The 25,692-nt window shown below is 34.4% G+C and overlaps 1 protein-coding gene across 2 annotated transcripts; it reads right to left on the bottom strand.

The window, feature by feature from the left end:
* Positions 1–151: 151 nt before the first annotated feature.
* Positions 152–25,604, bottom strand: LOC128217947 (CXXC-type zinc finger protein 1-like). 2 transcript variants are annotated; one of them, XM_052925418.1, is made up of 17 exons: positions 25,508–25,604; positions 23,577–23,615; positions 22,727–22,866; positions 20,830–20,930; positions 20,124–20,266; positions 16,919–17,011; positions 16,161–16,229; positions 13,323–13,349; positions 11,008–11,102; positions 9,931–9,970; positions 9,343–9,423; positions 8,777–8,949; positions 8,073–8,283; positions 6,878–6,985; positions 6,181–6,324; positions 4,401–4,553; positions 152–3,565 (listed from the first exon to the last, which is right to left on the bottom strand). In XM_052925418.1, the coding sequence occupies exons 1-17, from the start codon at positions 25,511–25,513 to the stop codon at positions 3,422–3,424; spliced, it is 1,767 nt and encodes a 588-aa protein (XP_052781378.1). In that variant the 5' UTR covers positions 25,514–25,604; the 3' UTR covers positions 152–3,421. The 2 variants fall into 2 exon arrangements, with proteins under 2 accessions (XP_052781378.1, XP_052781380.1); XM_052925420.1 differs by lacking the exon at positions 13,323–13,349 and having other exon boundaries at positions 25,508–25,578.
* Between the last annotated feature and the right edge of the window lie 88 nt (positions 25,605–25,692).

The following is a 25,692-nucleotide window of genomic DNA, read 5'->3' as shown; positions in this document are numbered from 1 at the left end:
GCCCTCAAGTCAAGTAGCGCTCAAGTTGAGAAGGACTCATGTGAAGAAGCCTCCAGTCGATTAGCCCTCAAGTCAAGAGCACTCGCGAACTTGCCTAGTGAACACTACTGGAGACTACGATAAATACCAAGGGATTAAGTAATTGGAAGAACACATTTTATAATTTATTATACAAAGTATTCACATTTTGGTTGAGAAAAGATTTCATAAATATATGTCAAATGCTTCATGATGTACAAGTGTGCATGTATATCGTTACTTGAGAAAAACATTGCAACCAAAACAAAATACACCAGGACAAACGTTCTGCATTGGTTTTCAATGTTAATATTGTCTGAACCAAGGGACCTCCAAACACGAGTTGCAATTTTATTTGTTTGAACAAGATGAAGCACTGCTCTAATATTAAAGATGATTTATCATGGGCAGGCTCAATTTGTCAAGTATCCTCTCATGAGAATACAAATGTATTAATTTCAATAGTTTCATGTGTGTTGCTCACAAGGCCGCAATTTGTTTAATGCAAATTTAATGTTAGGATAAATAAAAACAAAAACTGTTACTGTTCACGCCATTTGACAGCAGTAAGAGGTGTGTGATGTACCAAGGGCCTTGAATGTCCACAGCCACAACATAACATGTCTATGACCGTGATATGGCAGGTGGGAAACGTTTTGAAGCATTGAAGTTAGTGAATATTTTCATAGAATTAAAATTTTCAACTAAGGCTCTTATTCAGTGTTTTTTACCTTTTTAAGCATAATCAAAAAAAGATCAATAAAGCCACAAGGACCAATCAAAAATTTGTACAACGCATATAATGGTTTGTTTTTCATTTTTACAAAGAAACAGTTGAATTTAGAATGAAATGATATTGACTTCAAACAAATGGTGCAGGCTGGTATTCAAAAAACATCTGAAGTGTTTTTAACATGAAATGTGTATTTTGAATCAAATCAATGATAATAGAGTATTTCAGATATTATGAAGAAATTATATCATACTGTAAGTGAGATATTTAAGAAAATAACTTCAGTAAGGATATAACTTAAGATGTCTTATGAATACCGCCCAAGAACTTTTGTCCTCATATGGTTTGTATACAAACAATTCACAAACTGAAATAATGCAAAAACAACTTGAACATCGTATATGTGTTACAAATTATGTATTATAAATTATTTTCATACATACATAATGGACGTTCTTTTATAAATAAGAACAAATCAACGAAACTGATAAATACCCATAAAGACAATGGCAAGTACGTGCTCACCTGGTTTATCATTGCTATTAAATAGAAAGCCCAAACCGGCATTCTACTTACTGTATATCTAGATAGAAACTGTTTTCGACATTATTTTGTGTGTCTAAAAACAAAATGTTGATGCACATAGAAAACAGCATTGAGTTGCTTAACACTTCATTTTTGCACGATTTTAAAATACAACAAAATTCTATGCAACCACATGTAAGCTGAAAGCATCGCCTCTAGACATAGATTCAGATTGTTGCTTAAGTACAGAACATAACTAAGTGTGGTTGATGTTGCCATTGATCTATGAAGGAAATGTTACTAAGCAACCTGCTCTGAATATTTACAATAGCTCACAACAAACACTTTACACTCAGGTGAGCTAAAAAAAGAAAAAAAATGCAAGGCATAGCAAGATAGGCTCCTCATTTGCGTCAACATGGTCAATGAACATGTCGAAAAAAAATACAAGAACAGGCCTCGCAGCCAAGGGTGACACAAACGATCTCGTATATTACAGACCTGTCGGGAAATTTGCATAAAAAATGCCAGAAAAGGCACTGAAATGCAATTCAGGTGACCATTACACTATTTCAAAAAAAGAGGAAAAACCTTTTGCACTATCTCACAAAAAGGAGGAATTAACAAGACTCAAGAGAACCATTAGCAGATGTCAACGCTCACCTGTTTTTTATTGTTTCCTTTCAGTTTCAGAAATATCACCCAGAATTTTGAAAGTTACTAGTTATATGCCAATTTTAATTGTAAGCATATGTACCAAGTTTCATGTCGCTATTTTCAGCATTTTCTTTTTCAGCTACAATTTTTATCAAGGTTAATTTTTTTACATGGCACAGACATCAGGGCTATGACAATATCAGAATGTGAAAAACACACACAAAATCAGACAAGCTGAAAATGATTAGAATCATCTTCACTTGTACAACAGTATATAAATTATGATTTATTAATCCTTCTGTGGTGATAAATAAGAAAACAATTCTTTAAAAGGTGCATACAACAGCACTTTAACAGAAAAAAAACAACACATCACATAACCACATAAACTGCAGTTAAGATTTATCAAGGCTTATCATGGTCTGTTTGTGGTGTTGTTTATACATTTGTTTCTCTTGTCTATAAACAGGATTAATGTTTTTTCCACTACTAGCCTTGTCACTGCAGTTTTCTTTGTATTATTTTTAATCATTTTAAACATTTAGTTTTCCATCTCATGGGATCTTTTTAAGTGGAAAACCTTGAAAGATATCTTTCAAACGAGCTAAAAAGGTTATGACAGTCTTTCCATTTTTTTTTTTATTTAAATTCATTTTTCATCTCATAGTTAAGATATATTAGAAGCCCATCAGAAGAAAATCTTTCCCTCCCCTACCCCAATGAAAGTTGACAAATCATGATTTAGTGAAGTCCTCAAACCACATTGCAGCGATCAGGGCCTTTCTACCCTTCTTTGCTGTAGCCAATACCTGGCTACTTCCCAAAGGGCCAGAACCTGTTATTTTCCCCAAAACATTTTTTCTAATTGTTATATAATGTGAATCTCAGGATTCATTAAATCATGTTTCTGAGTGATATTTTGACTGCGTTATTGACATTTTAATTTATTTGTAAAGCTAATTGTCCTGGTGAATAGTCCCTGGCGACTCCCTCCCACCCTCAGTCAATACACATAACTGTGAAACCAATGGAGAGACCTTAGACAAATCCACATAGACTTGGGTTCACTATGTTCTTTTGATAAACAAAGTAGATAATAATCGTCATATCAATATCAGGGGTGTGATTGACCTGGCAGCAGAAGGGCTGATGGATTGTAGGGGCTCTTTTAGCCCCCCAAGGAGGGTCAAATGGGTTGAAGCCCCCTGTAGCAGAAGCAAAATTGGCATGTTTTTTGTTTGGTCCCTGAAGCCTCTAGATCCACGGAAAACTCTATTCAAATCACATCTATGAATTTACAGCACACTTGGACAACAAAAAGCACTTGGCATATGAGAGACTACCTGCCTCTGTAAATGAACGGCACACTTCAACCATAGTCATGTCACAAAGCACACCTAGGTCAATATCGGGCACACTTGGCAGAGCCACTCAGTCAATATCTGGCACACCCACAAGGTCAATATCGGGCACACTTGGCACAGCCACTCAGTCAATATCTGGCACACTGATTGGATAAAGAGGATTATGGTCCACCGTCTGATGTAACATAAGGCCCAGTACGCCCATACGGTTGGAAAGGGCAAACCGGACATTTCGTTCCTGCTCGAATAGCTCATCTATTTTCATCCACTGAAAAATGGAAAGTAAAGAACAATGTTGAAATTTATGTTTGCAGACAATTCTGTACACTTAATTTGCTATTCAGAATTTACCAAAGTGAGTACGATTTTACATCATTCTTAAATACAGGTAATGGTTACTCAACTAAGTAAGATATGCATAATTTGGCATTGTAAATTTACAAGATAAGCCACGAAGATTTCTTTTTCAATCTTTGTTTCATACAATGATGCCAATATTGTGAATATAATGTTATTTTTACTACAGTGAAACCATCATGCTTATATTTTCACTGATTTTATATATTGTGGTTCCTAAATCCCATGTTAATTTATAAAAAAAATTTAATGAAATTCATTGTTTCAAATTCTTCACATTTTTTTCCAGCCCAACACAATGTGCCGTTTTCTCCCTCAGCACCCTGTCCCTCTTCTGCAGCACCATGTCATTTTTAAAACCTGGCTAAAACTTAATGTACATTATCTGTGATCTTTTCTGTGCTCACTCGGTGAAGAAATTAACCATCCATGATTTGACAAAGAACAATTTTCAAAGACAGAATAAAATGCCATATAATGATATTGATGTGTCTATTTATAGACCAGAAACAGCTTATCATATGACGTCATAAGATCTCATGCGGCATCAGGTTATTAACTAGTTATTTACGTTTAAGCTGTGAAATATGCATTCCATATTGACCACAAAATCATAATTAACCTTGTCTATCGCCTCAGTCAATACCTTTTTTTTTTGACAATATGAAAGCATATTTCGTATATTACACAATGCTCAATTGTTTATATACATATACCCACAACATAAACCATTCAGTTAAAGCTACCTGTCTAACTCGCTCCATATCGACCTGAGCACGGCGACATTTCTCCCAGCAATGGTGTTTGTTGCATCTTCTCTTTGCTGTGCGACAAATTTCCTCCGACTCCTCAAACACATCGGTGACTAGTGGACACCCACAAACTTCCTCTGCGCTTACCTGCGAGCAACAGGAGAAAGAGAGGTAACATTATACTAATATATTACTTAAGTGTGGCACTCAACACGTCTATGAGCAGTGGACACCCATGAACTTCCTCCTCACTCACCTGCGAATCATGAAGGTTAGTTTACATGTGTTTCCAGTCACATGGCCATTACATAGAGTAGAATATATTCTGGAACAGATATCTTTTGAAAGCACAAACTAAATTCATTTTAAAAATAGCAGTTTTAGTTTGACTATCAGCAATAAAAAGTACAACACAATTAATACCCCTCACTGGCTTAAGCAATATTCCATTCTCAAAAGTTATTTAGACATTTTCAATGATCATAAAGGCCCAGAAAATAAATAGCTAAACTGTGGAAGAAGTTAACGCAACAGCCACACAACACTTAATGCCAACAAGTTGTTAAAAGTAAATACATTCTGGAAGCAGGTTTATGATTAACCTGGCAGCTGATGGGCTAAACCATTTTGGCAAGGGGTTTGGGAGCCACTTTAAGCCTAAAATGGGACAAAGCACCCAGCTGCTGCAGCAAGAATGGCTTTTAAGAAGCTATTTTGTGGGCTCTTCTGGCTTCAAATTTGAAGAAAACTACAGAGTCAATTACAACAAATAAAGTAAGCAGAAGCAATCAGTTATCAACTATTTTCAATCAGTTAAATGTTTTAGTTTATTTTGGTCCTTTGAGCCACCATATCCGCGAAAATCTGCAGACAAATCACATCCATGTGGAAAGATGAAATCAAGTGGTTGTAGTGAATTAAAGCAGGGTTTTAGCTCGAGTGTTATTGGAGGATGCTGTTCTCTGTCCTTTTTGGAAGCACCCTTCTGTCCTCATGGAGACCAGTGTGTGCACCTTCGTGTTTTCATAGAATTAAATGCTAAAATGCTTAATTAAGATAATCAAATATTTCATTTGTTTTGATTAAAACTTGAAATATGATTACTAAATCAAACAAACTTCACAAATCGGTAGTTTTAAACCTAATTCTATTTCAAACAGCACCCTGCTCCTTTTCTAAACAACCCTGTCCTTTTTAAAAGCTGGCTTAAACCCTATAAAGTAATTTAATTTGTTTCTGAAATGAAATAAAAGGTACCATTTCTTGAAACAAATATAAACTAGAAATGTGTCCATAGGACACGGATGCCCCCACTTCGATTTTTTGTCACAGAAAATAAGCCATAATGATTATTCAGGATAATCTCAAGTCTTTTTTTGCAAATAAAGGGCCGTAACTCCTAAATGACAAAAGCGATTTCCATGGCTATCGAACTTGATCAAGATATTATGGTTACAATCATGTATGTAAAGTTTGGTGAGGATTGGACACATACTTTTCAAGAATTAGATTGGAAACATATATTTTTGAAGTATTTTTGGCAAAAAAGGGCCGTAACTCCTAAATGACTAAAGCGATTTCCATGACTATCGAACTTGATCAAGATATTATGGTCACAAACATGTGTTTAAAGTTTGGTGAGGATTGGACAAACAGTTTTCAAGAATTAGATCGGAAACAATCTTCGGGACGTACGTACGTACAGACAGACAGACGTACGTACGGACAAGGGCAACCCTATATGCCGCCACTTTGTGGGGGCATAACTACCTACCCGAGGTTCCTTGGTATGTTCTGGACAGAGGACCTTGAGGCGTTTACAGTAGGTCCGAGACTGGCTGTTGTAGAAGTCACAGAACATGGAGCTGCCCTCGATACGCGTCTTGTATATTGAGCCAAATGAGGTCTGGGCTTCAAACTGCAATACAAACAGTAAAACATTCGGTATCATTATTTCAAAAGCTAAATAAAAACTTTTTAACGGAAAATATATTCATGTAGCTGCAATTATTATGTTTCATTTAATGACTCTCTTTCACCTTAAATTGTGTTCGTTTTTCACCAAGGCTGGTAGAGGGAGCCATACTATCTTTGGAGCCATATTTTAAAGCTTCTTTGTATTTTCCTTTCAAAATATTTGATAACGATTATTATAATTGCCCAATACTTTTGATCCCATTTAATGATACATACTTACTGTTTTTAAAACCATTTTCTGACTTATTTTCATACTATACAAACATAGTAAGTTTTCTTTTAATTCAACTGAGAAATAAGCCATTTTTCCAATTAGTTAAACATTTAACATAAGTTGCTTTGTGCAAGTTTTTGCACAATGCTGCCGATGACTACAGGGATATGAAAATAGCTAAAAAAAAACCAGACAAACTAACTATATAGTAGACTGTGTTCCAAAATTTGGCAAACAAAAGATTTACCATTATTCAAAAACACAATAGTCATATACACACCTTTGCAAAGCACTTCTCGAGATGTTTAAGAGCAGTCTTCTGGCTGATTTCGTGGCCACACGTTACACAGAACAGGTTGTACTCCGTGTCATCCTCCGTTTCAGAAGCCTGAAATACCATACAACACCATGTTTATGATTGGTTATGACCTGCAAGCTGTTTACTTTACAGCGCTCAACAGTCAAATCCTTTGCAACAATAATTCAGCATAGAGCGCGTCCTAGGTCATTATGTCTAGAATTTTGCTATTAGCTAATTTTGCTCATTACATTTTTTTGCTAAATTTGCTAATAGCACTCAGGTTGTTGCATAGAAAATAATTAAGTTGAAGACTATGCTTTTTTATTGTTGAACTATTTCTATTTTAATTCAGGTCCTGCCTTAATACAAACAGGGGCAATGATTACAAACTCTAATGTCTGAGTGTAGATTTAGACTCAGAAATATACTTAAACTTCATAACACAAAGTCATCTTTATTCCATTCGTTTTACAAAGTAAATGTGAAAAAAATTGTACAGTTTGAATAATTTAAAAATGATCAAACATTAACTAAAAAGTTACAATAGAATGAAGATTTGCAGTTTTGTCAATTGAGTCTGAACTAAGAATTGAGACTGTTTGTTATCATGGACCAAGGGCTCTAACAGAACAATATACGGTAACTCTGTGCCTATGCAACTCGTCCTAGGTCATGCTATTTTCTGGGTCATTACTTTTACAATACAGAATGTATGCTTCTTTGGAATCCTGTAAAAGTTTATTTAGGAAATATTTACATTTAATTTGATACATATTGGTCATATTTCACCATGTTTGCCTTTTAATACTTTTAAAACACAATTCCTAATACGATAATGTATTACTTATGATCCATAATACTTTGATGTATGTGTCTATGTCTAATTTCTGTTTCTATCAACGTATCTATAAACGATGTGCTGTCATTAAACAGTGTATGACGTTGGCGTTGCTTTTTTTTCTATGATTGATTTTTATCTACTAATGAAAGGCGTAACGCCAAACATTTATATTTAGCGTTAATTTTATAAGCCATAGCAAAGAGTAAAAAGTTTAAAAAAAACATAGCATGTTTGTGTGATTTTAATTATATACATTTTATTCAAGTAGTAAAATTAATATTCATATAAATTATAACGCTTATAATTTTTGACAAACCATTTTGATCAACAAACCTGTTCGTTATCCGATTCTGCCTTTACGTGTTTCGCATTCTCAACAAGGGCATCAAGCTCCTTATGTTTCATATCAAGCTCCATTAGTCTCTGTCGAGCCTCCATCTGTTCCCGTCGGATTTTATCAAGCGTGCGTCGATTTCGCTCCTCGGCTACACACGGGCTGCTCTGCCACTGTTGGATCTTGGGAGGCAGAAGTTCGTAGATTCGACTGGAATGAAAGATAAGCTTCAATTTAAAACTGTCCAACATTGGTATTCATATTCAAACCTGCTATTATATACATGTTTAAGTATCGTTTTACAATTAAAAGTAAGCCATCCTAGTTCAGAGCCCCGTTTCTTAATAAAGATTGTAAGGCCTTAGATAGTAAATTTCTATGCAACATCACTTTTGGTATAAACTGAATTTCAATGAAATATCATGTTAAGGAAAAAATAACAATTACAAGTATATATTTCAAAACTTGAATTCCGAAAAATTGGATGCATCAACTTTAGGGTCCTTTTACCTACTGACCTGGAAATCTATAGGGGTCATCTACTGATCATAATCCATGTACATAACAAGTTTTAAGACTCTTCAACAGGTCATTCAGAAATGTGACATGGCAGATAACAACACACACAGCGACCAACAAAGTAATCCCTACGTCTGCCATGCTTGCCATGCAACACAAAACCAAACATCTCAAAGCCACTCACCTTTTTGCTAGTTTCATGCCGCATTCATCCGAGCAATACTTTGATCCCTGTCGTGTGTGGTTCATACAGCTCGGCCCGAGACATTGGTGTGGCATATCATCCTGAAGCTCTTCAACCTCATCAACTTCCTGTCGGTAACGGTGAGAGTGGTCTCCCTTATGCTGGTGACTCTTCTAGAATGGAGGAAAGCAAGTAAAATAGGAGAGTTGAATTATGGGAGATGACTCCCAAATTTTCTAATGAAAACAGTGAGAGTGGTCTCCCTTATGCTGGTGACTCTCCTTTAATGGAAGTAAAGTAGGACAGTCTCTGAAATGACATAACAATGTGACATTCGGTTTAGAGCACTTTTTCTGTAAAACTGCACTTAAATATAATTCTATAAGCCATAGCATAGAATAAAAAACACAAATTGTTTGTTTCAGTGTAAGATCGGAATACATTTACCTTGCGAACACCAAAAACAAAAGCATGTATTCACTCGTGGCTAAATCACTCTTGAAATATAACTTGTGGTGCAAGAAATATCTGAAACTGAAACAAACAATTCTCGTCTATTTAAATACCTGTTTTTTCTTGGTAGGTGATTTCTTGTCCTTGTATTTCTTTCTGGGTGTGTCATCTCTCCCTTCTTTCTTTTTACGCTTCTGTTTGGTAAAAGAAATGTGACATATTCAAGCAAAGATAGTTTGTACCAAAAAAGTCCTTTTCTGTGAGCTTCATTCCTTGGGCCATGCTAAGTTCATTTGCAAACGATAGTATTAAAGTTCTGCAAAACATCTTGAATAATAGTAAGACACTGATCAGTGTGTGTATACGACGTGATAAATTACGTCATATATGCTACATTGCTTAAAATAAAGACTTAAATCAAAGATAACTTTTCTTTTACTACACCATTTTGAATGAAGCAAAGGACAGTCTATGTCACTTAAAGAGTCCCACCTTTTTTATTACCAAAGTTTGATAAGGTAATTAGTTCACTTCGATAAACCTGTTCCTAAGTAATGTTTCGACAGTGCTCCATCAGACAGCCATATTGTGAAAAGGTTTGTTGAAGTGTTTTAAGAAACTGAACTCTCAATCAAACTGTGGTAAAATACCAAAGGTGGGGCTCTGTAAGTGGCATAGACCATGTGAAAATGTACATGTACCTTGTCACTTTTTTCTATGGAGCTGGTATGTTCTTTTCTTCTGAAATAAAGAAAGTACAAAACTAATCGGTACATTTCCTCTACATTAGAATAAAACATTAAAACAATCCTTGTCTGTGAGTTCCCGTGCAATTAAAATGTTGAAGATCGTAGTTATATCAGAGCTGTCATAGGACAGCATGCTCTACTACGCCACTTTGTCTTAGATATGAATACAATTATAATGTAATATGTGCCAGTCAAAGCAATAAAATAAAGTCTAAATATAAAGTAAACAAGAAACACTGCAATGTGACAAAACCAGGCTTTCAATATGAATATAGTGGTTGAATAAGAATATAAAGAAGGTGTGAAATAATGAAAGAAGCATTATGTCTCTTTTCCCTGAAGAGATAAGAGGGCATAACAGAGTAAATGCAAATGGGCGTATATTTTTACAGTCAGTCAATGGGAATAACTCAATAATTGTTAAAAAAGGGCTATCAGCCTTACTGTACGTGACTTTTTTGTGCATACTGTCTCTGAAAACATGTGTACCAAGTTTCAATTGAATACCATGGAATATTTTTTGAATTATCAGTGAACCATATGATCACAAAGGGCAAGAATAACTACAAGAATACACAACTCTCTGTACAAAGTTGTCCCCCTTAGTAATTTTTTTTACAAGGCAGCATTTCAGGTAAAAGGGAAAGAACTACTACAATAATAAAAAAACTCTCTGTACTAAGTTGTTTCCCTTAAAAAATTGTTTTACAAGGCAGCATTTCAGGCAAAAGGAAAGAACTATTACAATAATAAAAAACTGTACTAAGTTATCTCCCTTAAAAAATAGTTTTGCAATTCAAGGGCCATAATCCACTCATGCATCAGTGGGTCTGGCTGGTGTAAGAAAGGAGCTGAGCTCTCATGGATATCTAACTACTGTATAACTTTAATTAAGATACAATCAAAACTGAAGGCTCTATCATGTTAACAAGCAATTGTTACAAACGCACAAGCAACAGACACCATACTGTAGCATAAGCTATTTTGGCCTTTTGCTAGTCGGGCTTAAAAACAATAAGTCTTCCTTACACTATAGGTTCGGGCCTATCTGGCGAGGAGAACTGGGCAGTGTCAACGTGAGGGGAGGCCACGGAATCACTTCCTTCTTTGATTGTAATGAGGCCCTGTAAAATGTAACAAATGTGAGAGCTTTTTAAATACAAGTGATGTACGAGAGTAGTTCGGGAAATTCGTGGAATTTTAACATTTATCTATCAAATGTTGTACAAAAATTTTGTTAATTGGTGCAAATAAAGTTCAATGCATTACACATTGATGGGAGAAAATTAGTATCTATTTCATCAAACACTTACAATGGATTTCTGGTATCGGTGACAACACACCTTAAAGTGCTTGACTCAGGTATGAACTACCGTATATCATTTGAATGTTTGCAAAAATTATAAAATCTAGCACTATAATTTGACACATTAAGTTGAACAAAGAATATATGACCCTATTGACGAACTTCCCAAAAACTCCCTCGTACAACTAGTACCATTTGTTTCACTGTTAGGTTATAATATGTTGACATTTACAAGTTAATTGATGTTAATTACATTTGACGATTAATAAGGATACAGTGCTCCAGCCAGGATTTGAATAGGGCAGGGTGGTCAGGTCAGAAAGGGCACTTTTAATGTGCATTGAATGAGCCATAATGGGGCACTTGCATTTGGGGCCAATGTTCAATTCTTATTGTGTATGTGTTGTAACTACTTTCAATACTAATAGTTCCTCATAAATACTTCAGCTGTTATTCTAACTTTAGTTTGAAAATTATGTATATTATTATTTTTATACTTATTTCTGAAAATTGGCACTATCAAACAAAAGGGCACAGCGGAGTGTAGTATAAAGGCAGCAGGGTGCTGGAAAAGGGCAGTGGGGCGCACCACCCTGCTATTCGAGCCTAGCTGGACCACTGAGGAAAATTAGGACAATATTTCATGTGTTTGGGGTGCATCTGGGGACACATATAAAAGACAGTAATGATTTTTCAGTAACACTGTTTTGAAATATCATAATTTTAATTGCTTATAATCAGGGTGAGGATTCACATGACTTCAAAGGGGTTCTCACATGGGTCACCAGGGGTCACAACCCATGTAAACAAACAAGTAAGTGACGTTAATTTTTAAAAAACATTTTTATGATAGAAAAGCTTTAAAAATATTTCTTAGCCTATAAAAGACTATGCTATTTTCTGCTACTACACGTGTGAAATATTTGTTGTGACCCGTGATGACCCATATAAAATCCCTTTTGGAGTCACATGATTCCTCACCCTGAAAATGATACAGTAAATATTTCATCAATTTTACATTGTTACGCAGGACTCAGGCTAGAAGATTGATTTCCAAGCACAGACATATTTTTTCGGTCAATTGACCAGCGCTATCTTCCAACTCCAATTGAAAATGAGGCAAGCGCAAAAATGCCCCAATTTATACTTTCATACTGCAAATGAAAATGTGATGTTTCAAAAAAGCAAAATGAAATGAAAACTTATTCGAAAAATGTAATAGTACAACATTATTCAAACTTTGTAACAGCGTAATGTTTTTTTTAACTATTTGGCGTCAGCTGTGGTTTGATTTAACAAGGGTGCAAGTGCGGTGTGGTTAAACGAACACAAAAAGAGTTTTTAATGACAAATTTCGTAAAAGTTTAAAATCAAAGGTATGCAAGATAAAGTATCAACCATGTTTTTCTGGTATGGATGAAAAACATCCGACCCTCGGGCATACTGTGTGGCCAGTAACTAGACAAGTATGGTTACCAGTTTCCATGCATGCCTTTGGGTTGGGTATTCCCTTCCATACTGTTAACAAATGAAAAAAAGTTATAGTCCCGTCTCCTTTTTATCACCTTACAAAATTGTCCATCGAGAAGTTGTTTGGCCCCTTCAAAAGTTTTTTATTGTTCATAATGCCAGTCTGATGGTGACAAGAAATATAAAAGTTTATTGTGGCTTATAAATAGACAGTTTCCCAGTTATTAGGGTTACGAAGCAAAATATGACATACTGTATGAGTTCGGATTTTTAAATGCCTATTTATAATCAAGATCTAAATATAGAATATGGCTTCTAAAGCTGTACAACAGATGTTAATTCTTTAAAACATGAGCTGTTAACCTTTTATTTGATCTGATTAAACATAGTCTATTACAGAATCTTATTGATATTAACAAATTTGATATGTTTCCAGTTTGGTTCCCACTTTTTCTTCATATTGCGAATAAAAACAGGAACCAATGTTCTGACAGAATCAGTCTAGAAAATGGCTTCTTATGTTGAACAAGAAAAGTTAATTGTTTAAAACGTGAATTGTTAGACTTACTTTTGTTTTCATGCCAGCAACTGAAATCTACAGAACTTCAAAGGTGAATAATGAAATGAATGAGTGTTGGCGCTTATGAAGCGGAGATATAATAAACAGTCCAGGATAGAACATTCACTTAAGCTAAAATGAGCATTTGAAGGAAAATTATTACCAATTTGAAAGAAAAAATATAAAGGACATTTTATCATAATTGACAAATGGAAGGAAAAATATGAAGGACATTTTATCATTATTGGCAACTTGGAAGGAAAAATATGAAGGACATTTTATCATTATTGGCAACTTGGAAGGAAAAATATGAAGGACATTTTATCATTATTTGCAACTTGGAAGGAAAAATATGAAGGACATTTTATAATTATTGATAAATGGAAGGAAAAATATGAAGGACATTTTATAATTATTACCAACTTGAAAATAAAATATGAAGGACATTTTATCATAGTTGGCAACTTAAAAGGAAAAATACAAGGACATTTCATAATTACAACCAACTTAAAAGGAAAAAATATGAAGGACATTTTTTTATTATTGACAACATGAAAGAAAAAATATGAAGGACATTTTTATTATTTTTGGAAGGAATAATATGAAGGTTATTACATAATTATTGACAACTTGGAAAGGAAAAAATATGAAAGACATTTTATAACAAGAGATGTTTGTCAAACATTATGCCCCCCCTGAGCGCCATGTCGTCAGGATTATATGGACAATTGAATGAAATATGCTTGGACCGAAATGACAGCTGATTTGTTACTGACATTGGATGCCGTTGAGGCAGTTTTAAGATTATGACCATTCAAAGTGTGAGGATAGAGTGTGTCATGACCATGACCTTTGACCTCAAAATCCATATGAGTCATCAGATGGTCACCAAAAACCTGAATGTCAAAATTTGAAACTTGAAACTTGTTTATTTGCTTAAACGCCTATTTCTACATATAAATACATATTCAATGGCGTTGTACAATAATGAATTATAAGAAAATAAAAGCAATACAGCAATACAGACACAAGAATAAAAAAATATGGACAATCAGAAAACCTTTTTTCAGCTTACAGTCACACTGACCTTGACCTTTGACCCACTGACCTCAAAATCAATAGGGTTCATCTGCTGGTCATGACCAATAAGCCTACCTAGTATGAGGTCCCTGGGTCAAAGCGTTCTCAAGTTATTGATCGGAAACCGTTTTTCATGTTAAGGTCACACTGACCTTGACCTTTGACCCACTGACCTCAAAATCAATAGGGTTCATCTGCTGGTCATGACCAATACACCTACCAAGTATGAGGTTCCTGGGTCAAAGCGTTCTCAAGTTATTGATCGGAAACCGTTTTTCATGTCAAGGTCAGTGTGACCTTGACCTTTGACCCACTGACCTCAAAATCAATAGGGTTCATCTGCTGGTGATGACCAATACACATACCAAGTATGAGGTCCCTCGGTCAAAGCGTTCTCAAGTTATTGATCGGAAACCATTTGGTATTCCGACCGACCGACAGACAGACAGACAGACAGACAGACCGACCGACATGTGCAAAACAATATACCCCACTTTTTTCAAAAGGGGGCATAATAATTAAGAACTTGGAAAGATAAATATGAAGACAATTATGATTCACATAGTGTCCATTTATATTGACAAGGATAAAGGAAACTGTCATATAATAAAAAGTTGAGGCATTAACTATGGTCTGATATCCACTTGCAGAAAGTCATGTATAAACATATTGACATTTTCTAGTGAATTATAAGACAATAACTTTGTCAACAACCCTGTTTCTGGTAACCCAACACTGACCATGAAGGGTATTGTGCGGAAATAAAACATTTTATCATCTCAACCTTTCCCACATTTCATAAAGACGGTATCTTTATTGACATTTTGTAGAAATTTAACAACTCATTAATTTTCCAGGACTTTTTAAGATTTCACAAAATTCAAGAAGTTTTCGAGGCAAGCAATCAATTTCATGGATTTTTCAAGGCCAGCCTTTAAATTTATATATTTAAAGCTGCACTCTCACAGATTGACATTTTTTACTTTTCTTTTAATTTTGTCCCACAATCAGGTGATTTTGACATCGATGCCTTCAATTCAGTCATATAAAACAAATCACAGTAGAAATGATCAGGCTTAAAAAAAATTGTTTGGTTAGGGTTACATCCTCTTCAAAAATTGGTAGGTAGGTAGGCTTTTCATTTTTTTTATTATTTTTTTTACTAGGCTTTAAATAAGAATGTTATTTTCATCATTGGAGATCGGTGTTACAGTAATATTTTGTATTAAAAGCATTCAAGGTTTTAAACTATAAATTGAAAAGCACTTAAAAATGAAAAAAAAAGAAGAATTTTATTTTTATTTTTTTTATTTAGTTTTTATATTTTTTTTAATTTAATTTTTTTTTCTTTTCAAACTGACCATAAATACAGTAGGGTTGGCGCCTATTCCGTAGGTAGGGTCGGGTAACCTGAACCAAATGTATTATTTTTAGGCGTCAAAATTGTTTGTAAAACTGCCAAAAAGCTCATTTTTCTTAAAGCATTATTAACACTTTTAGCCATAAAACATCCATTTACAAACATTTACAAAACTGTGATCTGATCTTTTGTCAGATGTCTTTTATCACTGGTTTCCAGACCTTAACAAAATTTCATTATAAAAAAATAAAAATAAATGTCAAAACGGTCAATCTGTGAGAATGCAGCTTTAAGACTTGTGCGAACCCTGAATTAGTCACCAGTCACTATATCTACAAGCAATACCATACTGAAAATAGTCTGCATAATGATAAAGCCTTTACAAATCCTAAGATGATAATACTTACAAAGTTACTGCACTGTCTCAGCCGACACTTCTGTCTGATTCTGTTTGGTCCGCCAAACTTCTTCATGTCCTGAAAAAAAAACCATTTAAATATAATACTTTTTATATGTTTCACTATAATAAACCTCAGGGGTCATATTCAATATCATTATTTTTCTTATCCTTAAACACGCCTCACTGCATTCACTCCATTGGCCAGTTATTTTTACAGTCCAATCAAAAGACTTGGATTCAAATCTTGAAGTTAAAGAAATCTAAGGTGGATATTGATTACAGTCCCAGGATCTTTCCTGAACGTTAGACTTGAGAGCTTTTAACTTCAGACAACTGTAAATTTAATAAGTTTGTTTGCTGTGGACATTTGTATTTAAAATTCTGACATTTCACTGGTTTTGCAATTTTTAACGCTTCTGTCATGTCATTTGGTGCTTCCATTGTCATATTTTATATCACTGTGAATTTCGTTGGTGCTTGTTACATTTGACCTGCAGGTCTGTCAGGTCTCTAAATGTCGCATATCAAGTCCCTGGACTACCATCATTGTATTTCATGTCACTATTGTGTCCATCTTGACTTTGGTTATCATCTTAACATTTTTTTTGTGTTCTTCAGTGCTCCTGACACCGTATTTTCAAAGCGCCCACAATTCTACCTTCTATGACAGGCAGGACACTCCTTATAAAGACAGATATATTTCTACTAACAACCCATCAAGAGAGAAAAAAACACATGTGTTTCAGTGTACATTAACGCACTCACCTTACAGAAGTCACATCTCCCACAATCCTCGTTCCTGTGACACGCGGGACACTCCCCACAGCGACGGGTATTCTTCTTCCCCTTGTCATCTGTCTGAAAGTTTTTAACAAAGGTAATTTTTATAATTAAAGGGCAATAACTCTCCAGTAACTAAAGCAGCCTGTCGGAGGTATTGCAAAGGCTTCTAAAATTATTAATGCAGCAAGACTTATTTGAGGTAATTTCTATAATTAAAGGGCAATAACTCCCCAGTGAATAGAGCATATCAGGCTATTATCAAACCTGTCCAGGGTATAATGCCCATGCACTCTCAAACCAAATTTAGTGATGACTGGACAAAGACTTCTGAAGTTATTGATCAGACAAGACTGATTTAGGTAATTTCTAAAATTAAAGGGCAATCACTCTGAAGTGACTAAAGCGACATGGCTGGTTATCAAGTTTGTTCGAAATATTATGCCCCTACACATACTGGTGATGATCCGACAAAGTCTTTAAAAGTTATTGATCGGAAAAGACTGCTTATATAGGTAATTTCTATAATAAAATGGCAATTGTTCTTGAGTGACTCAAGCAATATGGCTGGTTATCAAACTTGTCCCAGATATTATGCTTACACACATACTGCCCAGATTTGGTGATGATTTGACAAATGCTTCTTAAGTCATTGATCTGACAACACACTGGACAACTGCTGTTTGCCGCAGGTGAAACTATAATACCTCCCTTTCACTGAACAGGTGCATCAAAATATACAAAGGGTAATAATTCTAAAAATACTAATAAAGAGTTATGGTTCTTGGGCATTGAACTTCTCCTCAATTAGATCCATCTGCATACATAAAGTTTGAAGTCAATACCTCCAAGAATTTTGGAGTCTGGACAACAATTAAGTATAAGAAATATGGTAAAGGGGAGATAATGCAGTAAACATGGAAAGTAGGATTAAAGCTCTAGCAATTTGCACTTCCTGGGATTGTTATCTACCTATATTCCAAGTTAATCCCTTCATTACTTTTTGAGGTACAGTTCAGACAAGCAGATTGCTTGTTAATGAATATTTTAAAAGCAGAAGGGGGAGATAATTCATCAATGACTGAATCTAGGTTTATTCTTCTTACACACTTGTACATATTGCCCTCTATCTATGTTTCAAGTTTCATTAATTCTCATCAGTAGCCTTCATGTTTTTCTCTGGACAAGTAAACCAAGTCTCGAATCACCACCGTCACAATTACACAAAGATCGTACAAACTCTGGTTTGTGTCACCTTAAACTAAAAATGTTGGGTACTTTTATTTTGTTAATAATAATAATAATCATCAAAAAACTTGGAGGAATGCACAAACTCTGGTTAATGTAGTTTCCCCCTAATAACTGGCAGATTTGTTATGTTATTTAATGTTCAACAAGTTTGCAAAGACATCCCATATACTCTAAATATTGGGAAGTTTTGTTAGGTGATCAAAATCCTTGGATGAAACCTACAAACTTTGGTTCACATAGTTTTCCCTTATATTAAAATATTGAGTTGTTTTGTAATGTTATTATTAAAAACCTTCGATGAAATGTACAAACTTAGGTTTGCGTAATTATCCCATAAGTTTTGATCAGTTCTCAAGTTCATGGAAGAAAGGGATCAGATAGTTTTACAAAATACACTAAATATTGGGTAATTTTGTTATGTTATCTAATGTTCACAATAAAAACTAGGGATGCAAACGAATATTCGAATATTCGATCAAACGTTTGGTATCCGAATGTCAAAATCGGTATTCGAATATTCGAAAAAATAATGCAAAAAAGAGAATAAAACACCTTTTGCCTACAAATGAACTTTAGTTTATAAAGTTCGTTTGTCTTGTTTTGCAACGATTGACCCCTAATGCCAGAGGTGTGAATATGATGACAATACACTAAACACGCGTCATATGTCATTTAGGGACATATCGTCGGGTACTATAAAGAGTCCCCCTAATTTTACAATAACGTGCTAGGAATCGGCTTTAACACCAATGTGTTGTCTTGGCTGCAAATTAAGTTGTGCAATATAGCTCAAATTGCCGTGATGATATGAATGCCATTTGCTACAATAATGTTGTGAAATATACGCTATGTGCTTTAAACGGTTTTCCATGATTCGTAACAATGTTCGTGCATTGAAATGTAAATGTATAATATGGCATTTTAGGATACATTTCCTATATTGTTATATTATACCTAATATCAATTTGTCCCTTCTTTGTATATATAAACTCGATTGGTCCGTATATCACTGTATTTTGATGAAAATCTAGTTTAATGACATCAGCGGTCCATATATTTTTGGCCGGTCCGGACCTCGCCAAAAATGTAATATGGAACGCTTACGTCATACAATTGGTAAGTGCGGCTTGCTATTTTCACAACGGCGAAAACTTGTCGCAATTATACATTATTAGCGTTGTTCAATAAAACACATTTAAATCGCTTTAAAAATATTGAATTGTAATGAAAAGTGTTCGGTATTTAATATAAGAAATATAACACACCACTTCGGGTCATATGGCATTATAAGGACCGGTCAGTCAGCTCCCGAAGGTGAATGGACCTCGGCTAACGCCTTGGTCCATATACATCTTCGGTGGCTGACTGGCCGGTCCTTATAATGTCTTATGACCCTCAGTGGGGTGTTATATTTCTTAAGTACTGTAGATAAGTCAAATCCACATTTGTTTTCGTTTTATTATTTTACTAGTTCCCGAGTTGGTTTTGGTTTTCAATAGTTATATTTAGTTAATTTAGAGGTCAATCTCACTGCTCGTCCTGTGGAAAGGCCCTCCATTGGTGCAAAACGCTATTTGACTAGGAATCTAATTTCACATTGTTTAGAAATATAAAGGCTACAGAATTGAAATTATTCGATTTTGTTGTTTGTTTGTTCATAATGTTTTGCTTTTTTTCTTCCTGAAAATGAAAAAAAAATCAAAGGCTCATTTGGGGAAAATCGGAATCCGTCGCGCGTACTTGCTACGACAAAGTAGGTTAAAATGCCCCGGCTATTACTTTAGCGAATAATTAGTGGTATTAATTACAGTTGTTATTTACATCTTCTAAAATATGTATTTTGGCAATCGAATATTCGATCGAAAGAGTTACCGAATATTCGAATATCAGTTTTGCCATTCGTTTGCATCCCTAATAAAAACCCTTTATTGGAACGTACAAACTCTGGTTCACGTAGTTTCCCCTTATACTGAAGTGCCTCCATGTCCAGTTTCTCCGGTTTCAGCAGCTTCTCCATCTTCTTTTCCGTCTTTTCTTTCACCTTCTTGTGCTTGTACCTCGTCTTAAGGCTCGGATCTTTCGCTGAAATAGTTGCCAAAATTATCCGCAATGCTCAGGCTTACATGGTTTGCAAATTTTGCTGAAATATTTTGCTGGGGTCTTTCACTAAAATGTAAAGCTCGGATCTTTCCCTGAAATAGTTTCCAAAATTATCCGGAATGCTAGGCTTTGTTTGCAAAATATGCTGAAATGTTAGGCTTGGGTCTTTCTTAAAAATGATAAGCTTGGATCATTAGCTGAAATAGTTTCCAAAATTATCCGTAATGCTAGGCTTAAATTGTTTGCTAAGTTTGCTGAAACGTCAGGATGGGGTCTTTGACTGAACTGGTAAGCTCGGATGTTTCACTGAAATAGTTTTTAAGTTTACCCGCAATGCTAGGCTCAAATTGTTTGCTGAACTGATAGGCTAGGGTCTTTCTTTAAAATAATGAGATGGGATCTTTCGCTGAAACAGTTTCCAAAATTATCCTGAATGCATGGCTCAAATTGTTTGAATAGTTTGCTGAATTATTTAGCTCCAGGTATTTCACTGAAATAGTTCCAAAATATTCCAAAATGTAAGGCTGAAATTGTTTGCCCCATACCTCTACATCTTCCACAGTAGTACTGCTTGATGTCGTTGGCATCAGTCTCCGTGATGCCGATACAGTCGCCATGGTACCATTCCTCACAGTTGTCACACGCTCTGGAAGAGAGGAAAAAAGATTTCCTGTTTATTTATTAATCACCGGCTATTCCTAGCCAATAACAAAAGAAAGAGTCCTTAAGTCATTTCTCAATCTCCATCTCAACTCATTTTCCCACTAAACAGCATGGCATGATTTCAATTATAAATGTTTTTTTTCTATTTTTCAAAGTGCATTATCTTATTTAATATGTTGTGATTTTTGGTCAGTATTCTTAAAAAACTAAATCTTAACAAGCATTTTCAGTGAAAAGATATCCCCCACCAACGATGGCTTGTTTGTGCTTGATGGCTTGTTTGTGCTTGAAGGTTAAAAAAAATCTCAGAAAGAATAAGATAAGCACATTGGTATTACTGAGAAACGGCTGCAAACAATGATTTTTTAATAAATCAAGGGCAATAACTCTAAGGAAAATTGACCAATCCAAAAGAAAAATAGACAGGCATCATCACAGTATGTTGGTTCTTATTTCTTCCAAGTGTCATGAAATTCTACCACCTAGTTGCATAGAAAAGGCTGCAAACATGGATCTTTTAATAAATCAAGGGCAAATAACTCATATAGAAATTACACAATCCAAAATATAAATAAACAGGCATCATCGCAGTATGTTGGTTCATATTTATTTCAAGTTTCAAGAATTTCTACCAACTAGTTACTGAGAAATGGCTGTAAATGAGAGTTTTTCAAAAAATCAAGGGCAATAACTCCAAGTACAATTGACCAATCCAAAAAAAAATGAACAGGCATCATCCCAGTATAGTAATTCATATTTATTTTAAGTTTCATGAAATTCTGCCAGCTAGTGACTGAGAAATGGCTGTGAATGTGCATTTTTCAAAAAATCAAGGGCAATAACTCCAAGGGCAATTGACCAATCAATTTTTTTTTTGGACAGGCATCATTCCAGTATAGTGGTTCATATTTATTTTAAGTTTCATGAAATTATACCGGCTAGTTACTGAGAAAACGCAGGTGACGGACGGACAGACGGACAGAAGGAAGGACGGACGGAAGGAAAGACGGACGGACGGAAGGACAGACGGACAACGCCATTTCAATATCCCCCTCCCTATTTCATAGGCGGGGGATAATAAAATTGTACTTGACTAACTGAAATATAATAAATTGCTCTAATATACAAGTTACCCAGTATCAAAGATTTTTATAAACATTATCTATGAGAAAGTGTTTTGTTTTGTTTTTAAATAGTAAAAACATTTTAGATTTTTAATCAGTTTACCCTGGTAAAATGGTTTAAGGTAAAATGTATCAAAATTGAGAAATGCATTAAGTATTTTTTAAAGGAAAAATGGGCTTTTTCTAGCAGGTTAATGGCCTATCTGAAGGGGTAAAAAATGCAACAAAAATCATAATTGATTATCAGAAATATATTATCGTAAATGTTCTGCATGTCTGACTTATAACGATTATAAAAATCAAATGGATTTCTTTTATGAAAGTCATACTAGAATATTTTATGTTTATCTTGATGTCATTTTTCATATCAGTAAAATTTTGTACAAAAATAGGTTTGTTTCCTTCCACAGAAATAAATTTTGACACCAAACTAGGTGATTCTTTTATAATTAACATTTTATAAATGTATATTTTCATAAAAATGTACCATGACATTATGAAAATGTTCCATCTGTGGATTGACAAAAAAAAGTTAGAGATGTTATCTTGTGTTTAACATGACTGTATCTATTCTTATATCATGAAATGTGTTCCATCCATGGCACAGAATAAAATGAGATATGCTATCCTGTGTTTAACAAGTAACTACTCTTACATCATGAAACGTGTGCCATCCGTGGATCGACAGATGCAGTATCGTGTGTCAGGATCGTCCACATTTTCAATCGTCTTCACCAGCTGGTTAACTTTCGCTTTACGTTCAGGCAGTGAGAACTGGTCATTGATTGTCTTTTTCTGAAAATGTTTCATGAGCATGACAGCGGCCTGGTTGTTGGAACAATCGCTTAATACTTATCGATGAAATTTATCGTTAAAATGATGAATATATTTCGAGCCTCGTGAATATCGAGCAAAGCAGGAATCATTACAAAGAGTGAAACAAATTCAGTCCTTAACATTCATTTTGAGCAAATGAGTAAATCAAGCCAAGCAATATCAATCAAATGGGTTAAGACTGCATTATAACCTAACTTTTGCCCTACAAAATATTTACAAAAATCAGCCTATCATAATTTTCTGAATGTGTTACCTTTCATCCTTATAAACTAAAGCGAATGATCTGAATGACACCAGCTGTTCATATATTCAGTGATTCAATTTCCTGCTTAATTCCAATACAATTGTTTAATTTACCAAAAAGGCTGAATAAATTTTTATCAAAAACAAGGGTTCTTATGAAGGATACCATGTCTAATTCGAAAGAAATGTGCATAAAACATGGTATTTCTACCTTATGAGACAAAAGTCTTTAAGGACCAACCAGTAATTTATACTGTGCATTTTCAGCTGTTAAATACATGGTTACAATCTTGTTATAAGTAATTGATGTATCCCTTAAATGCAATATTTAGTAAGTTCATTATAGTTTAAAGGTTTATCATTCAAAATATATGTTTGTTATAATTATTTTAAATATGAGAATCACTTTAATTTGTAACACTCACCTTTGGCGGTTTAAAGAATTGTTCAAATGATCCCTGGAACTGCAACAGAAAATATACAATCATTTAATGAAAATTCATCAGAATATTGGCATAGATGCAGAGTAGTGCAACAGTTACTTTTGTGTGAAATGATGTTAGTTTAAACAGTATTTATTTTAAATTCAAATATACAAGGTATTTAATAACAATACAAATATTAAGGATTGGAAAACAAGTTACTTAAAACTTATGTAAATTCCGTTCCTAAAATGATGTTTTTAATACACTAATTAAACATTTTCATTTTTGGCAATTTATATATACTTGATAAATTAAAAATATTTTAAGTAGTTTTGTTTGAAAGACTGTAGCATTGTTGCAATTATAACAGCCAACAAAAGAAAGTTTAAAACAAGTATTTGAGTACTCAGTTATGAACACTTTTTGTAAAAAACGATGCAAAAATCCCAACTCAAGAAAAAAAAACAGGTTAAATGAACTTATACAGTTTACTTGAGTTTGACCCACTTTCCATTTTCCTCTGTAGATTTACTTAACAATAAATGTACAATCTGTCTGACTTCCACTGGAATTTTCGGCCCTATGGTTTTGACAGTCAACCGAAGAATTACGACTGCAGCATTCCCACAAGGGGCTACCTCCATGAAACTACACAGAAACTGGATAAGATTTCCCGCTGACATTATATTTTTTTTAATAAAATTGTCAATCGATTCTGATTATCATGGCTACAGTAAATTACTTTTACTGTTTTTCCTCCGCCATTTCAGTTCATCTTACAGATCCACTTTCGAGAAAACTTGGTAATCTTAATAATGTTATGTTCCGCATGAAGCTTACAACAAGAATGCAGTTGTTTTTGCTTATGCATTTTTTAGAACATGCTTTTTGCTCATGTTGAATACATTTAATACACCCCAAAAAGACTATGATACTATTTAAAGATTTTCGGTAACACACAAAGTGTCTGGGATTAAACACACATTCAAAACGCTTGGTTGAAAGATTCTTGCCTGGCTTTCTGAGGAAAATGGACATACATCACTAGCTATTTTTAACTACCAATAATGAATACATTATTATATATATGCCATTTGATCACAGCCATGAAATTTAATTGAATCAATCATGTCAATATGTTGGCAGTGAATTTCAACTTTTTAATAATAATTATGCCTTGCACATATCTCAATTGAAACACTTCATCAGACGCAGAGTTCCACCTTGAGGTCATGAAATCAACAATATCAAACAATTTCTCGACATTTCCATTCATATTACACTCCACATTATGCACCAGTTGATTGTAACCACAGCCCCCTAAGGTCTGGGAGTATACCGGGGGGAAATGGGCCTTGTTTCTGCCTTCCAGGTGGTCTCGTCATATTCACTATATCACAGATGGTAGGTTGAAATATTTGAATATTGGAATAGACAATTTTTTACAGGTAATTCTATGGACCGCCGTTTTAATCATGTACACTGTCTAGTTTGTCCCAGATTTACAGATATCGGGATAAACAATCGACACATGTAAGTGTTTTATAATATCTGAACATTTTTTTTTGCATAATGACATTAATAAATATGTGTTTGATAGCAGGCATTAATATTCTCGTAGAAATGTGAGTTTATAACGGAGATAATTCAAAATTATGGCCGCGAGTTTTCTCTGCGCAAGGACCGTTCGCTACTTTTTGCTGGGATGTTGGACGTCATGAGTCTGCCATAGAAAAAAACGCAAAAGACTCATTGACGGACATTTAGGTGGACTAATCTCAATACTTGCAAAAGAAACTTGTAATTTATAGTCTCATAATAAATATTCAGATTCTTCTCAGTGCAAACAACAATTTACAAACATAACATGACAATGAGCAGAGTGTGTCTGAAGAGTTAACATGCAAAATTATTAAAAAATGGAAAAATACCGTCATTCTGCTGTATCAACTTTGCTTATTTTGTTCGGTAAAATAAAAAAGATCGTTTATTTTCATTATTTGGGAACATTAGATGCGGTAAACGTCATCAGTTTATGCGTACAGCGGATTTAGTAAAAGCCTTTACCGAATACTTAATTAAGAACGTTCATACTTGAAACGGTCGGGATCTTCAA

The sequence above is a fragment of the Mya arenaria genome, chromosome 14, assembly GCF_026914265.1.
Source record: "Mya arenaria isolate MELC-2E11 chromosome 14, ASM2691426v1".
In the NCBI taxonomy this organism is placed as follows: Eukaryota; Metazoa; Mollusca; class Bivalvia; order Myida; family Myidae; genus Mya; species Mya arenaria.
The sequence above is the reverse complement of the archived record's forward strand: the minus strand, read 5'-3'. Positions and strand labels throughout refer to the sequence as shown.

What these genes read in the sequence shown, in the direction of transcription:
- LOC128217947 (XM_052925418.1), bottom strand. An exon ending in TTGCTGGCATGAAAACAAAA is followed by an intron (nt 11,103 to 13,322) that starts GTAAGTCTAACA and finishes TACATTTTACAG; the next exon opens with GGCCTCATTACAATCAAAGA. An exon ending in ATATGGAGCGAGTTAGACAG is followed by an intron (nt 3,566 to 4,400) that starts GTAGCTTTAACT and finishes TCCATTTTTCAG; the next exon opens with TGGATGAAAATAGATGAGCT.